General features: G+C 36.5%; 1 protein-coding gene and 1 pseudogene across 1 annotated transcript in view; one reads left to right on the top strand and one right to left on the bottom strand.

Annotated features, from left to right (window-relative positions):
- LOC141552621 (BPTI/Kunitz domain-containing protein-like) overlaps positions 1–2,155 on the top strand; it is a 30,166-nt gene extending 28,011 nt beyond the window's left edge. Inside the window, exon 5 of the mRNA XM_074284699.1 lies at positions 2,070–2,155. Within this exon, the coding sequence (XP_074140800.1) occupies positions 2,070–2,074 (5 nt within the window). The 3' untranslated portion in view covers positions 2,075–2,155. The remainder of the gene's footprint in view (positions 1–2,069) is intronic.
- Positions 2,156–14,177: 12,022 nt separating this feature from the next.
- On the bottom strand, positions 14,178–17,008 carry LOC141553178 (dnaJ homolog subfamily A member 1-like; annotated as a pseudogene).
- Between the last annotated feature and the right edge of the window lie 266 nt (positions 17,009–17,274).

The raw sequence follows: 17,274 nt of genomic DNA, 5'->3' as shown, positions 1-17,274 counted from the left end.
ATTCCCCAGGAAGCTTCCTCTCTAATAGAGGGATAAAGCCAAAAATAAATAGCTTTTATAGATAGATAGATACATGAATACATAGATATATAGATAGATACATAGACAGATGATAGATATATGTGTATATTGCATATATACAATGTATATACATTCATGACACAATATATGTAAATATATACATATGTATATATATATATACACTGTATATATTATATATATATATATAAACATACACAATGCATGTGTAAATCATCATTTATTAGCTTAAGGTTCTAGACAGCTTTCTAAGACTGTTAAGTTAGAAAGAAGTTGGTAAGAAGGAATTTCCTCATCTAAGAGTTCTAGCTATTAATGATATCATAGATCCAGTTCTTAGCTCATTATATGCAATATGACAAGATTATTCAAAACGATTTAACAAACATAAATTAAATGCCCAGTCCTGGGGGCTGTACAAAATAAATAATCTATAATCCATGTCCTCCTCAAACTTCTAGTCAAATAAGTAGATAAGATGCAAACACGAATAACTATAATATACAATATTATATCATAAAGACATTATTAAATAGAAGAAACCATGTGAGGTCCAAGAATGGAGTAATAGTTGTTGCTGACAGAGTGAATCAAGAAAAGCTTCCTGGAGGAAGCAGTATTTGAGCTGAACTTTTAAAGGGTGGGGTTTCAGAGAGACAACTAGATTGTGCAGTAGATAGAGTGCTGGATTTGGCATATCCTGCCTTAGACACTTTTGAGCTGTGTGACCCTAAACTAGTCACTTAATTTCTGTTAACTTCAAGTTCCTCATCTGTAAAATGGGGATAATAAAACATCTTGATCTTTTTGTTGTTATGTGTCCTTCGTTCTCAAAGAGGACCATAACATCACAGAAGTGATACTGTGACATGCAAATGAATTGAAGTGAGGGAGGGCTGTGCAAAGTCACCAGCTTCACTTTCCCCTCCAGAGCCATCTGGGCCCAGTGGCCAGATATAGATAAAGGCAACTGGAGATGGCCTTGGATACAGTGGAAGACCTTGGCCTTTTCAATCTCAGGTCTTTAACAGGTCTGATTAGAGAAAAGGACTAATTAGAGATTAAGGGTTGATAAGAAAAACATCTAGGATTGTTGTGAGAAGTAAAAAAAAATTTTTTTTGAGGTAATTGGGGTTAAGTGACTTGCCCAGGGTCACACAGCTAGGAATTGTTACATCTCTGAGGCCAGATTTGAACTCAGGTCCTCCTGACTTCAGGGTTGGTGCTCTATCCACTGCACCACCTAGCTGTTCCAGTTAAAGAATTTCTAAAGCACTTTGCAAACTTTAAATTGCTATATAAATGCTCATTATTAATATTATTACTATTGAAAGATGAAAGAATTAGACAGGTAAAAGAGTGAAGGGCCAGATATAAGAAAAGACATGAACAAAGGCACAGAATTGGAAAAACACAAACCTTATTTAGGAAGAGGAAAAAGGAATATCATAGAATAAAGTTAGAAAGCTCTCCAAGGTTTTGAACTCTCTAAGAAGTTTGAAATTTACTCAGTAAGAAATAGGGACCAACTGAAGACTTAAGAGCAGCAGTGATGATGCAAAAGAAAAATGACTGAGGCAGCAGAATCAAGGAAGTGGGTAATCCTGGACAGGTCATTTATCCTATCCCTATTGTCTACAAAAAAAAATAATTATCATGATGATGATGATGATAATGATGATGACAATTGAAATGACCCCCATCCTCCTCAATCCTATCCAACTCCAAAATCTCCCCCTGAATACGAACTGTCCTTCAAAGTTGTCACTGCAAGAATAACCAAGGGGGAGAGGACGAAGGAAAGGAAAATGGAGGACTGAACTTGAACTCAGTACTCCTCACTAGATGGACCCTTTGGAATATGATGGCTCCAACACACCTCAGGGCCACATAGAGTGATATAGCAAGATTGGGTGGATGAGCTAGAGAGATAAAAGGCAGATGTTTTAAGTGTTCTTTGAGATCTGCCAGATTCTAAGATGTTTTTAGAGAATCTATTATAATTCACACTCCTGTTTTTTATGTTTCAGAATAATGTTGGGTTTCCAACCAAGCCAGCGCTCTTGTCTCCTTAAAAGGCCTTCACCATCTCCATTTCTCCATCTCCACCATCTGGCTCCATCTTCCTAGCTTCTGAACTCAGTTCCTACTATTAAAATAAAATGCCTTGTTTCAAGTCTGATCACTTAGTCAACTTTTCATTAAGCCACTCCTGGACCCTAAACTTGTGCTAGGTACCAGGGCCAGAGCTACATGGATGCAAGGGACGAGGCACAAGGACAGGACTTGACTCAAATTCAGTACTCCTCACTAGATGGGCCCTCTGGAATATGATGGCTCCAGATATGTCCAAAACACCTCAAGGCCACATAGAGGGATATAGCAAGATTGGGTGGCTGAACCAGAGAGAGTGTAACAAAAGACTGGGAGTTCTTATTCCTCTTTGAGATCTGCCAGATCTCTTGCCTTCCTTCTCCCTCCACTCTACCTACTGCCTTGCTTGGGCCATATTGGAAGGGTAGTATTAGATTTGGGTTATCATCTCTAGGTCAAGGCACTCTCATCTCAAAAATGAGAATGTCAGCTTGGAGGGTCCCTTCTGTTAGTCTGAAATCCATTCTTGGAATCTCGTATTTCCTACTCCAGCCTCCTTTAAAAGGCCATTTCCCTTTGGAAAGTTTTATGGAATATGAATCTCTGGCAGGGGCAAGACCTAGAGGGTACATTGAAAGGAAATTTTAGGTGCCTGAGTCCAGAGATATGGATTTGAGATTCAGTTAGAAATAATACTTGGGCCCCTATGGGAGAAGAATAAGAACAAGAACAAGGAGAACAAGAACAAGAAGGTGAAGAAAGAAGCAGACGAGCACAAGAAGAATTAGAAGATGAAAAGATGTACCTTGTGAATTTTAGGGCCTCTATGTGAGAAATTCTCCCTTGAGGATTTATGAGAAAGCCTAGGCAGAAATCATATAAACTACTATGTGAAGGGACTGACTCCTTATATTAATGAAGGACGCATGCTGGCCATGAGATCTCAAATTCATCAAAAAACAAAACACAGCCTGCCTTTTTTTTTCTTTCTGAGGGATCTGGTCCTCCCTGCCCTTTTCACTGGATTCAAGTGCCCTTCTTTGGTTCTACTGACCATTGACCTTCATAGTCATTTGGGCTCTAAAGTGATCTTTACTGACTCAGGTTCTCATTCCCTGAGTAAACATGCTTAGCTTAATCTCTCTGGGTCTCAGTTTCTTCATCTATGAAATGGGGTCAATTTTATATATACCAAGAATATATATCTTACACAGAAAAAATATTTTTCCTTGAATGATTACTGTTCACACTTTCTTATAAATCTCCTATACATTATCTATCCAGTGGACTTGTAGGCCTCAGGACTAAACTGTGAGATAATGGGGAAACTTTTGACCTTTGAAGCTAGTGGATCTGGATTCAAATTCAGCCTCTCTTCAGCTTAGACTCATATTTTCACACTTCAAGCATATAAAATTTCTTGGCATAGAAATATGTTTGTTCCCCACCCCACCTCCCTCCCATGCCACAAATGTTAACCCTCGATACCTTGGGAATTTACTATGGCTAAAATATCCATCATCTTTCAGCCAACCCAGACATGAGCCTTTGTGAACTGAAATCGCCCTCAGAAGCCATTAAATCTGAATCCCTCTTCTTACAGATGAAGAAACTGGAGCATATATGTTTTGACTAAAACATAAAAAATGAAAACAAAATAAAATTTTAAAAAATGAAAGAAATAAAAGGAACTGGGGCATACTCAAAGCTTCTCTTAAGTTGTAATGTTCTGCTGTGCATAACCTTCTTCTTCAATTTGCTTCAGCCCCCAGAGCTATAACTAGAGTAGGACAAGAAGGCTTTTGCCCCAGGCGTGATCATATTTAAAGAGTATGAAATAGATATTATGAACACTATGAGGGTGAGTGGGAGGAGAGCAGCTACACTGGGGAAGAGGGAGGACCACCAATCTTTGGGGATCCTTCAACAAACTTCATTTGCCCATCACAGTCTAGGGAAGGAGGACCCAGATGGCGCATCAGGATTCTAACATTTTAGGGGCCTTGCATCCAACTCAAATCAGATGGTGGGGAGGGTTGGTATAGAGATGGCAAATCCCAATCTTTAAATGTCTGTGCCAGGGACAAGCTGGGCACAGAGGAGGGACAAGTGAACCCCTTCTGCCATGTCACAGGCTCGCCTTCAGATGAGGGACTCATAGTCTCACAGTAAGCACTGGCCAGGACAAAAGGACCACGGAGCAGCAGCACCAGTGTAAGTGTAAGACCAGAAAATTCATCTACCTTCCTTTTCTGATAGATTTATCAGCTTTAGAAATAAACCCTCTCTTACTCTATCCCTGTGATTATGGGTACACAAACTCAGGAGAAGATAGGACCCAGGACCATGTCCAGACACATCAGAAATCTTCTGTGGGATAGCACGACGGTGGGGGAGGAGAGAGGAAGACTCTTTACCAGAACTCATCTACCCCCTCTACAAACAAACCCCCTTTATGAAGCCAAGGCTCACCCAATGTCAGTACAAAGAGAGAAGATAAGTGCTCCGGGGTATCAAGGTGGTACCTGCATATGGATAGGGAAAGAGGGTGCAGATACTTTCAGATCTCCCTCAGTTTCAGTTGAAGGATATATTTGGAAACCAGATTGCAAGGGACTGAGAGATGAGTAAGAAGGGAAGTGAAGGTGATAGGTATAGTTTTTCAGGACATAGCTGAAAAGGGAAGAAATATACAGGACCATTGTTTCCTATTTTGATAATTTTTGCTAAAGAGATAAAATAAAAATTAAAAATAATTTTATATGTATATATATATATAAATTATATATGCACTAATATGTATAAGTTATTTTCTCTCCCTCTTTTCCTTCCTCTCTCTCCCTCTTCTTTCTCTCAGCTGAAACTGTTCTACCCCAAGTTACAAAGAATTCCTTAACTGATAAATCTAGTAGCCTTTTCTTAGTTCTCATTTTCCTTGATCTTACTGCACCTTTAATACTGAGCCATCTCCTTCCTTCGTTACTCTTTCCTCCATAATCTTTCATGAACCTGCTGTCTCCTGTATAATATGCTTCTCAATCTCACTTCTTAAATCACCATCTGACTCCCAGTACCTAACCACAGGAATGTCCCAAAACTCTGCTCCTGAGACCTCACTTCCCCTCTCTCTACACTATCTCTTCTGATAATCTCATCAGCTCCAATTATCTCCTAGTAGATGACTCACAGTTCTGTATTTCCAACAGTCTAGTAGTTATCTCCATAGGATGTCTCAAAGACATCTGAAACTCAATATAGTCCAAACTGAACTTATTATCTCTAGCCATCCCCTGCCTTGCAAAAACCATATTCCTGGCTCTGAAAAAACCATATTCCTGGCTCTGTTCAGTCACTATTTTACAATGTAGAAATTTTCTTGGACCTCAGCCCCCATATCCAATCCAAGAAAGGAATAATTATCTATTATGTGTCAAGGATTGTGCCAAATATTTTAAAAATATCATTTCATTTGATTGGTCAGTTGCATAGTATTTTGGATTCTGCCACCATATTTCACATTTGTCCTTTCTACTCACCAATTCACTCACCAATTCATGTCCCAAGACTATTTCAATAAGCTCTCAATTGTTTATGGTGTGACTCCATTGCATAACCACTTTGACCTTGTTATGGTATAGTATATAAGATGTTGGACTACATATAATTTCTAACAAACTGCCTTCTAGTTTTTCTCATAGTTCTTATCAAATAGGGAGTTCTCCCAAGAAATTTAGATTTTCAGGTGTATCAAACATCATTATTGGAAATGATTCTTGCTCCTAATGTTTTCTTATCTACTCTGTTTAAATTCATGCCAAACATCACTTCATTACTACTTTATGCTACATGTTAAAATAAGAAGGTAATACTTCCTCTTTATATCTATCTATGTTTGTGTCATTATTTCCCATGATATTCTAGAACTTCTGTCTTTCAAAATGAATGGTTGAACTGTTCCCTAAGTAATTTGATTAGTATAATTGAATTTGTAAATCATTTTAATATGATGGTATCTTAATTTTAATATGATGATAAGTCCCAACTATGAGTGGTGAATTTCCTTCTAGTTCTTTGTCATTCTTGATTTCTTTAAGGAATGTTTGTAAGTAAATTTATATAAGTCTTAACTATGAATTGAGAGTGCATTTTATAGTTATTTGAATGTGATTTTCCTTTCTATCATTTTTCTCCTAGATTTATCATTGCTGTAAAAACTTTTATTAATTTTTGTGGATTTATTTCAGGTCCCATTACTTTACTACAAGTTTTAATTGTTTTGATTTATTTTTATTGATTCTCTAGGGTTTTCTAAATGAACTCATGTTCATCAGCAAATAGAGATAATTGTCTCTTATTTCCCAATATTTGTGTCATTATCCTTAATTTCTTTGTCTTGTCATTGCTATAACTAGCTTTTTTATAAATATGTCAAATAACAGTGGAGAAAAGCAGCTATCCTTGCTTTATTCATGTATTTACTAGAAAGCTTCTCATGTTTTACCAATGCAAATAATGCCAGCTATTGATTTTAGATATATTTCTTATTTTGTTGTTATTCTTTCATTTCAGTCATGTCTGACTCTTTGTGACCCCTTTGGGGTTTATTGGTAAAGACAGTGGGGTTTAAGTGTCTAGGGCCAGATTTGAACTCAGGAAGATAAGTCTTCTTGACTCCAAATCCAGTGCTCTACATACTGTGCCACCTAGTTGGCATTGGATATATACTCTTTGCTACATTAACCCCCCCTTCTAAATCTATACTTATAGGATGTTTATTATAAATAAATGTACATTGTCAAAAGTCTTTTCCCACATCCAGCAATGTAGAAAATAATAAAATAATTACTACATATCACCATATAATTATCAATAAATGGGGAGGGGAAAAGGAGGAAATAAAATGCTTAGAGTGATCCAGCCATAAGGTGGGGAAATAAGGACTCAGGAACTGGCAGACAGATCCTTACACTGAGTTCTTCAGAGAGCAGGATTTGGCAGGACAGTATATACAATTTCTCTTCTTCAATCTAGAAAAAATAAACAAAGGTTTCCATCCTTTTACAAATCACTTATAATTATAAAATTGAGAGGAAACAGGATATGTGTTTCTATATTCCTAAACACCCTGCTTCCCAAACCCAGTAATATTAGAAAGCTCCCTGGTCTCCCAAAGGTCTCAGACAAGACCTCCAAAGGCAGAGCACAGAGTCCCAAATAAACCCAAAGATCTTCTATCACCCCCAACTCCTACCAAAATCCCAACTGCTGATTGTAATTAGTTGTCTCATTGAACTAGAAAGCTAGTGATTAAATAAAATGCTGGAGGACAAAACCAGAGCTTCCCACCCTATTTGCATTTTCAGCAGGAAACTTGTGAAATCAATTAAAATGGAATACCTATGGATTTTCAATCATGATGAAGAGAAAAGTCATTCAGAAAATCTTGGAAAATCCAATCATTTAAGACTGAAATCTTCTTTGAGAGTGGTCTCAGAAGTTTTTCCTCACATCCCCAAACACACCAATTGTTATCTTTCTCCCCTGTGCCTAGCTAGAACGGACTATTGAATGCCTAGGGAGGCATTCCTGAACTTCTCATATTGAAAGTGCCCACTATGCTTATGTCCTCTCCCTCTGATTGACTAGTTCCTCCCACAACCTCCATTTTAAGATGGACCCACAATTCATCTATGTCTTCTCTCTAGCCTATACTCCTGACCAGATTTTCTCTTCAGTGTCCCATCTTCAAGTCTTTCTTCTTCCCCACAACTCTTCTGATCTTCCTTTTATGTGTTATCTTCCTTCCTTTAAGAATATAAATTCCTGATGAATGTTGGAGGGGATGTGGGAAAACTGGGACACTAATACATTGTTGGTGGAGTTGTGAAAGAATCCGGCCATTCTGGAGAACAATTTGGAACTATGCCCAAAAAGTTATCAAACTGTGCATACCCTTTGATCCAGCAGTGCTACTACTGGGCTTATATCCCAAAGAAATACTGAGGAGGGGAAAGGGACCTGTATGTGCCAAAATGTTTGTGGCAGCCCTTTGTGTAGTGGCTAGAAACTGGAAGATGAATGGATGTACATCAATTGGAGAATGGTTGGGTAAATTATGGTATATGAAGGTTATGGAATATTATTGCTCTGTAAGAAATGACCAGCAGGAGGAATTCAGAAAGGTTTGAACAGACTTACATGAACTGATGCTGAGGGAAATGAGCAGAACCAGGAGATCATTATAACTTCAACAACAATATTGTATGAAGATGTATTCTGATGGAAATGGATATCTTCAACATAGAGAAGATCCAACTCATTTCCAGTTGATCAATGATGGACAGAAAAGCTACACCCAGAAAAGGAACACTGGGAATTGAATGTAAACTGTTAGCACTACTGTCTATCTACCCAGGTTATTTATACCTTCGGAATCTAATACTTAACATGCAACAAGAAAATTGGATTTACACACATATATTGTATCTAGGTTATACTGTAACACATGTAAAATGTATGGGATTGCCTGTCATCTAGGGAAGGGAGTAGAGGGAGAGAGGGGAAAATTTGGAAAAATGAATACAAGGGATAATGTTATAAAAAAAAATTACTCATTCATATATACTGTCAATAAAATTTATAATTATAAAACTAATTTTAAAAAAAGAATATAAATTCCTTAAGGATTGAAATAGGCTTTCTGTTTATATATGTATTTCTAGTACTTAGCAGAAGGCCTGCCACATAGTAATCATTAAATAAATCCCTAGTGAATTATAATATCCTTTCACCTCTGATTCAGATTCTATGGAGTGGAGAAAAACTAGATTCGCATGCAGACCCAGCAAAAAATTGAGAATAAGAAGAGGAAGGGATCAGGAACATAAGAGGGAAGTTCTTCTATATCTATATTATGGGATATAACTGGACCTGGAGTCAGAAGGACCTGAATTCAAACATGGTCTCAGACATCTATTAGCTGTATGAACCCAGACAAGTCACTCGGTTTCCTCAACTGTAAAATGGTGATAATAACAGCAACTACCTTATCAGGCTGTTGTAAAGATTAAATAAAATAAAATTTGTAAAGAAAAAAGTGCTTATACAAGGCCTGGCACATAGTAGATGCTAAATAAGTACATATTTCCTTGACCAACAGGATGAATACAGAGGGACTTGGAGAGAGTATCAACTGATGCTGAGTGAAATGAACAGAACTAGGAGATCATTATACACTTCAACAATGATACTGTATGAGGATGTATGCTGATGGAAGTGGATATCTTCAACATAGAGAAGAGCTAATCCAATTCCAATTGATCAATGATGGACAGAATCAGCTACACCCAGAAAAGGAACACTGGGAAATGAGTGTAAACTGTGAGCATTTTTTTGTTTTTCTCCCCAGGTTATTTTTACCTTCCGAATCCAATTCTTCCTTTGCAACAACAACATCAACAACAACAACAAAATTCGATTCTGCACATATATATTGTACCTAGGATATACTATGACATATTTAATATGTATGGGAATGCCTGCCATCTAGGGGAGGGGGTGGAGGGAAGGAGGGGGAAAATTCGGAACAGAAGGGAGTACAAGGGATAATGTTGTAAAAAAAAATTACCTATGCATATGTACTGTCAAAAAATGTTATAATTATAAAATTAATTTTAAAAAATACACATTTCTTTCCTCCTTCCCTTCCCCATATTATATTCCAGGTTCATCACTAGGTTGACAAAGAACTACATTCATTTATTCACACAGGTTTAATGAGAGAATGGATAATTTAGGACCAGAAGGGAACAACTTTCAATGTTATTTGCTGACTTTCTGCTGTATTCCATCACATAAATTCTATTCCACTTTCTGCTTTATTCCACAAGAACGTATTGAGCATCTTCCATGTTCCCAGTACTATGTCAAGTACATTGGGTTATAGATGAGTGCTCAATCTTCCATCTGTTATGAACCAAAGCATACGGGAGGTCAGGAAATCCTATGCCTAACATCTGGATGCAAAGACTTTGGGAATAAGAAGGAATCTTTTCCCCTATCAACTACTATTGATATTGGTAAAGGTAGTCAAGGTGAGAAATGCTTTTTTCCCCCCTCATTTCTCCCATCCCTATTCCTCAATTACTTCTAAAAGGAAATGACTAACTGAGCTTAGAGAAAAATGAGACAGAATTCTATGAAGTGACCAATGCTCCATTGTTCAATCATTTTCAGTTGTGTCCAACTCTTTATGAGCCCATTCGGGGTTTTCTTGGCAAAGATATTGGAGTGGCTTACTCTTTGGGGCTCACTTTACAGATAAGGAAACTCAGGTGAACAGGATTAAGTTACTTTTCCAAGATCATACAATTAGTAAGTGTCTAAGGTCAGATTTGTTGAGTCTAGGAAGAGGAATCCTCCTGACTCTAGCCAGGCACTTTATCCACTGTGCCCCTTAGTTGTCCCCAATATTCCATATGGAGAGAAATTCTTCTGGGAATCCAACCTGTAGGCTCAAGCAGGCTTCTCCCCATGACTGATCTTCTCCTCAACCACCAGTTCCTTACAGACCTACCCGGTTTTGTCATAGTAACCTTCAGTCTTGAGCAGTGGATAAACAACATTAAGAAGAAGCTAAAGGAAGCCCAGAGTCTCATGGTGCTTCTCTGTTGAAGAGATTAGCTTGGAGAAGGTTCTCTCAGACCAATGAGAAATCTGATTGCCAACTAGAAGATTTAGGATAGCTTTAGAATAAGTAAAGACAGAGAATGGGACTTTGTGTCATTAACGTGTAGTTTTCCTTCTTGACAAGGTCCCTACTCCCCTACTGCTTCCTAGAGAACAAAACCTGCCTCCCCCCAACCCAGGAATGCATAAAAGAGAACACATAGTCTCTTGGAACAGCATGGGTATTAGAGAACATGGTCTATCTACCCTTGGGGTATTTATATGATCTAAAATTGTGCATTTCTTGACACATTCCAAGAGTTTGGGGCTCCTACATGGGGCTAGACCTGGGAGATAAAATCTCTTATCTCCAACTCAAGTCTCCTGGATGACTTGTTAATGGCAATAATTTCTTATCTGTCATGTTTAAAGCAACAATATTACTTTCCCACAGGTTAAATCTTTATTCCATTTCATAGAATATGGCCACATCCAGGGATGAGGGGGGTTGAGCATATAAGCTCAGTTTCAGAGTCAAGATTGATCCACCTTTGATGAGCCCCACATAGAAATCCATTTTTTTCTGGAAACCTTCATCTAGATCCAATCATTTCCCAGCCTAGGTCTTTCTTTTCTCTTGTATTACATGATCTTGCTAATCTAATGGAAACTGCCTCTCTCCCTCGTAAGCATAAATAATATATAAATAAATAAATGTAGGATCAAAGATTTAGAACAGGAAGAGACCTTGGAAAGAGCCCAAGTGACTTGCCAAGGGTCACATAGTGACATAATAAATACGCCAATCTAGGTCTTCTTCAGCCAGTGTTTCTGATAACGCCCTCATTTCTAAAATATATAAAGAAGTGCATCAAATTTACAAGAATACAAGTCATTCCTCAGTTGATAAATGGTCAGAGGATATGAACAGACAATTTTCAAATAAAGAAATTAAAGCCATTTATAATCATATGAAAAAAATGTTCCAAGTCACTATTGATTAGAGAAATACAAATGAAAACAACTCTGAAGTACCATCTCACACCTCTCAGATTAAGATGACAGGAAAAGATAACAATAAATGTTGGAGGGGATGTGGGAAATTTGGGACACTAATACATTATTGGTAAAGTTTTGAAATGATCCAACCATTCTGGAGAGCAATTTAGAACTATGCCCAAAGGACTATAAAATTGTGCATACCTTTTGATCCAGCAGTGTCTCTACTGAGTTTGTATCTCAAAGAAATCATAAAAGAGGGAAAAGTACTCACTATGTGCAAAAATGTTTATAATAGTTCTTTTTAGGATGGCAAAGAATTGGAAAATGAGTAGATGCCCATCAATTGGAGAATGGTTGAATAGGTTATGGTAAATGAAAGTAATGGAATATTATTGTTATGTTAAAAAAAATGATGAACAGACTGATTTATAAAGGCCTGGAAAGATTTACATGAACTGATACTGAACATAACAAGCAGAATCATGAAAACCTTGCACATAGCAGCGATAAGAATGTACAATGATCAACTATGACAGACAGACTTGGTTCTTCTTAGTGCTTCAGTGATCCAAGATAATGCCAATAAAATTTGGAGGGAAGATGCCATCCACATCCAGAGAAAGAACTATGGAGACTGAATGTAAATCAATACATGCTATGTTTGGTTTTTTTTGTTGTTCTTTTTCTTCTTTTTTCTCTTATGATTTTCCCTTTTGTTCTAATTTTTCTCTTCCAACATGAACATATATATATATATATGTATACATATATACATATATATACATATATATGTATATATGTATACATATATATATATGTACATGTATAACCAAAAAATTCCAGTCAACTACATAATGCCACATAATCTATGATGAATTGCTGAGCATACAACAAGATTATGCTACAAGTTCCCAACTCAACATAGACCTTCAAGTATCCAGTAACTAAGCATCTGCCAGAATCAAAACCTCCTGATTTCTGCAAGGTTCCTATCTTATCCTTTTCATCATTGTAATATCACAAAGATGAAGAGAACTATGTACTGAATGAAAAATTCAGGACCCAAAACTTTAATATATACATCAAATAATATAAAATTAAATTTTTTTTGAAACTTGCATTAAAAAAGCACTTATTAAACAATGAATTCCCTAGGTCCATTGCTCCTTCCTTTCATATAGGAAAAATCAACCACCTTTTTGGATTTGCCAGTTCTTACTCCTGTCCTCCAGTTAAATTTTAACATCTCACTCTTCAGTGACCACCAGTATCTAACCTACCCTGACCAATGGTTAGGAAAAAAAATTGAATAAAATGGAATGGAATGGTGTAGAACAGGTTGGGTTGGAGAGGAAACAGAACTAGATCATATGAGATGAGGTATAATGAACTAGAATGAAATGAAATGAGATGGGAAAAGATATAATGGGAATAGATAAAATAAAAAATAAGCTGATGAGCCTAAAACATCTTGGCAGGTAAGAGTATTGGACTGGACCTAATTAAATCAAATTCAACAAGTATAAATAAAATGTTCAAAAAAGATCATCTCTATGAGATGATTTATTTACCAACAAAATCCAGCAAGAAGAGATAAAAAGAGAAATTTCATTTAAAATAACTACAAACAATATAAAACACTTGGAAATCTACCTGCCAATATGGACATAGGCACTATATGAACACAATTACAATTATGGTAACAAATAATTAGAAACCAAGGGAAAGTCTATCAATTTGAAAATGATTGGTTAAATTGAGTAATAAAAAAATGATAATGAAAATGGTTTCAAAAAAGAGAGGAATTATGTGAGACTTTGCAAAGTAAAAAAAAGTGAGCACAAGAAAACAATCTACAAAGTAACAGCAATATGTTTCTTTAAAAATCAGTTGTCAAAGAGTTAGTAACTCTGACCAATACAGTGTTCCACCCCACAATTCTAAGGAATTCATAATGAAACATGCTATCAGCATCTATATATAGAGATAAAGGATTTACTCAAAGTGTAGACAAGTGAATCTGCCCCAACTTCTTCTTTTTTCTTTTTTTGGGGGGAACATGACTCATATGCAAATTTGTCTTGCATGATTGTACATATTTGTAATGGGTTTTTGTTTTTTTTTCTTTCCAAGTTATTGGATAGGGGAAGGGGAGAGAGAGAAATTGGAAGTGAAAAAAAAATTTAATTCTGAGCTTTAAAGAAATAAAATAAATTTTCATATTACTGATTTTATTAACTTTTTAAAACATAACTATAATTGAATATTACAACAAAATAGTTAATAGTGAGTGTGTTATGGTGATTATAGTCCTTCACTTATTCACTATTGCATACAAAAGCCAGCATTACATGAAGAGTATTCACTAGCACCTACTAAGCAGTTTCACACTGAACCAAACCTCTGGATTGATGCTCATAATCCTCAAAATTGTCTTCATTGTAATGGTGTTTTCTTTCTTGAGATGGGTCAAAAACCACCAGTTACACCTGATCCATATCTTCAGTCTTCTCTACTTTCTTTCTTTCAGGCAGTGACTTTTCCAACAAAGATAACTTATCTGATGAAAGAAATTCATTTTCTGAGAAGTTTACCTTAAATTTAATGATCAGAATTCCTTTCTCATGAGATCAAAAATAAATTGGAATACCTGCATTTAGCACACATTTGATATCTCCATGTTTAACAATCTGACCAGGATGAGAAGTTGTAATGCTGAAGAAACTGAGGCAAGACAGATTAGAGTTTTTAATATTTTATTAGTGGAGAGTTTGGACTAGTCAGCTGGATGGGATTCCTATCTCAAAGCACCCCACATCTAGTAATTAATTCAAAGACTTTTATAGGGCTCCAAATATCAGGGAAACAAAGGCAAGGGGGGAAACATCTAGTAAGTCATAATTTAAGAAAAGACCATAAATTCTGATGAGTTGGGAGTGAAAAGATGGTCAAGCAGAAGACAGGAAATATGGACCAGGTGAGATAGACATGCCATCTAGATATTTGAGATAAGCCATCTGGAGTTTTATGACTCCTTGGAATGCCAGAGTGGCCAAAGCTCTACAGCCCTAATGGTCGGGGGGAGGAGGAACAATAGCATACTAACTCGGAGAAACTGAGATATTATAATGCAGGGAAACTGAGGTATTTCAAATTAGTGGCTGTAGTTTTATTATCAAGAGTTGTTATTGGCTTCTTAAAGGCACACCATGTTTCAACCAACTGAACACGAAAAGGTCAAATAGTATTGTCCTTCTGATCTAAAGCAATGATAAGATCTCCTGGCTCCAGGGTGAACTTCTGATCATCTTCACCATGGAATATTATCTTCTGACCATCTTTTACGTTTTTGTCAATGTGAATTTTCAGAATCTTCTTCTCTCAAGTAGTTTTCCTTCCATTACTATCTTTAGGTCTGATTTATTTCCCATGCCCTTGGCATTCCATGAAAACTGATTAAATTTGTAGAACCATTCTAGGTCCTATATGATGAATTCTTATTTGCAATTTGCATTGTACCTTTGCAGTTGGGGCATCTACAACTCCTTTCTTGCCATCCTGTCCTTCACATTTATCACAAATTACATTCTTTTGCAAAATCAGTTTTTTTCATTATATAAATCTTCTGGAGTTGCTAGATGGCACCAGCCCTGAAGTCAGGAGGAAGTGAGTTCAAATTCAGAATTACTTGCTTACTAGCTGTGTGACTCTGGGTAAGTCATTTACCCCAATTGTTTTTGTCAATGTGAATTTTCAGAATCTTCTTCTCTCAAGTAGTTTTCCTTCCATTACTATCTTTAGGTCTGATTTATTTCCCATGCCCTTGGCATTCCATGAAAACTGATTAAATTTGTAGAACCATTCTAGGTCCTATATGATGAATTCTTATTTGCAATTTGCATTGTACCTTTGCAGTTGGGGCATCTACAACTCCTTTCTTGCCATCCTGTCCTTCACATTTATCACAAATTACATTCTTTTGCAAAATCAGTTTTTTTCATTATATAAATCTTCTGGAGTTGCTAGATGGCACCAGCCCTGAAGTCAGGAGGAAGTGAGTTCAAATTCAGAATTACTTGCTTACTAGCTGTGTGACTCTGGGTAAGTCATTTACCCCAATTGCCTCTCAAAAAACACACAGAAAACAAAAACTTCCTAAGGTCACCAGCAAGTGACAAACAACATTTTTCCCTCTCTGTTCCATTTGTATTCTTCTACCTCCTCCAAAAACCATATCAAAGATATCTCTAAAGAACCAAAGCCACCACCAGAACCACCTTCTTTGATGACTTGTTCTCCTCTTTTGTCATATAAATCTCTTCTTTTGCATCAGAAAACATTTTGTAAGCCTGAGAAATCTGTTTGAACTTTTCTCCTTCATTTATTTTTCTTTGGGTAATATTTCAAGGATAGTTTTCTTTTTTTTTTAATTAAGCTTTTGATTTTCAAAACATATACATGGATAATTTTCAACATCCACCCTTGCAGAACTTTGTGCTCCAAATTTTTTCTCTCCCTCCTCCCCACCTCCTCTCCTCGATGACAAGTAATTCAATATATGTTAAACATATACAATTCTTCTATACATATTTCCACGATTATCATGCAACACAAGAAATATCAGATCAAAAAGGAAAAAATTAGAAAGAAAACAACAACAAAATGAAATTTCTATGTTGTGGTCCACCCTCAGTTCCCACAAATCCTGGATGAAAATGGCTCTCTTCATCATAAGATCATTAGAACTGGCCTGAATCATTTCATTGTTGAGAAAAAACACATCCATTAGAATTGATCTTCATATAATCTTGTTGTTGCTATGTTCAATGATCTCCCTGCTCATTTCACTCAGCATCAATTAGTTCATGTAAGTCTCTCCAGGCATCTCTGAAATCATCCTGTTGATGATTTCTTATAGAACAAAAATATTCCAAACCCTCATATATCACAATTTATTCAATCATTCTCCAATTGATGGGCATCCACTCAGTTTCCAGTTTCTAGCCACTACAAAAAGGGCTGCCACAAACATTTTTGCACATGTGGGTCCCTTTCCTTCACTTAAGATCTCTGAGATAAAAGCCCAGTAGAAACACTGCTGAATCAAAGGGTGAAAGGATAGTTTTCTATATGCCTTTTTTAGTTATCCCTGGAAGGTATTGGGTTTTACCCCCAAAACATCATAACAAGTAATTTCCCTCATCATTTTTATAGCAGAAGAGTAGCATTCAAGGTATACCAAGTGTTGAAATGCCCACACTTGGGGTAGGGTGAAAGGGAACCACCTAGGAGCCAGTTGGAATGTTGGGGGATCAAGTAGTAGAAAAGAGAGGGAAGAGGGGCGAGTTCTTGTGCATGGAACTTGGGTGGTAAGAGCTACTGTCCTCCATTTTTCTCTGAGATTTTTAAAAAGTTCCTAGTAAATTAAATTTTTTAAAAGATCATTTTTATAAATTTAATGAAGAAGAGAGG

The sequence above is a fragment of the Sminthopsis crassicaudata genome, chromosome 2 (genome assembly GCF_048593235.1).
Source record: "Sminthopsis crassicaudata isolate SCR6 chromosome 2, ASM4859323v1, whole genome shotgun sequence".
Taxonomy (NCBI): domain Eukaryota; kingdom Metazoa; phylum Chordata; class Mammalia; order Dasyuromorphia; family Dasyuridae; genus Sminthopsis; species Sminthopsis crassicaudata.
The sequence above is the reverse complement of the archived record's forward strand: the minus strand, read 5'-3'. Positions and strand labels throughout refer to the sequence as shown.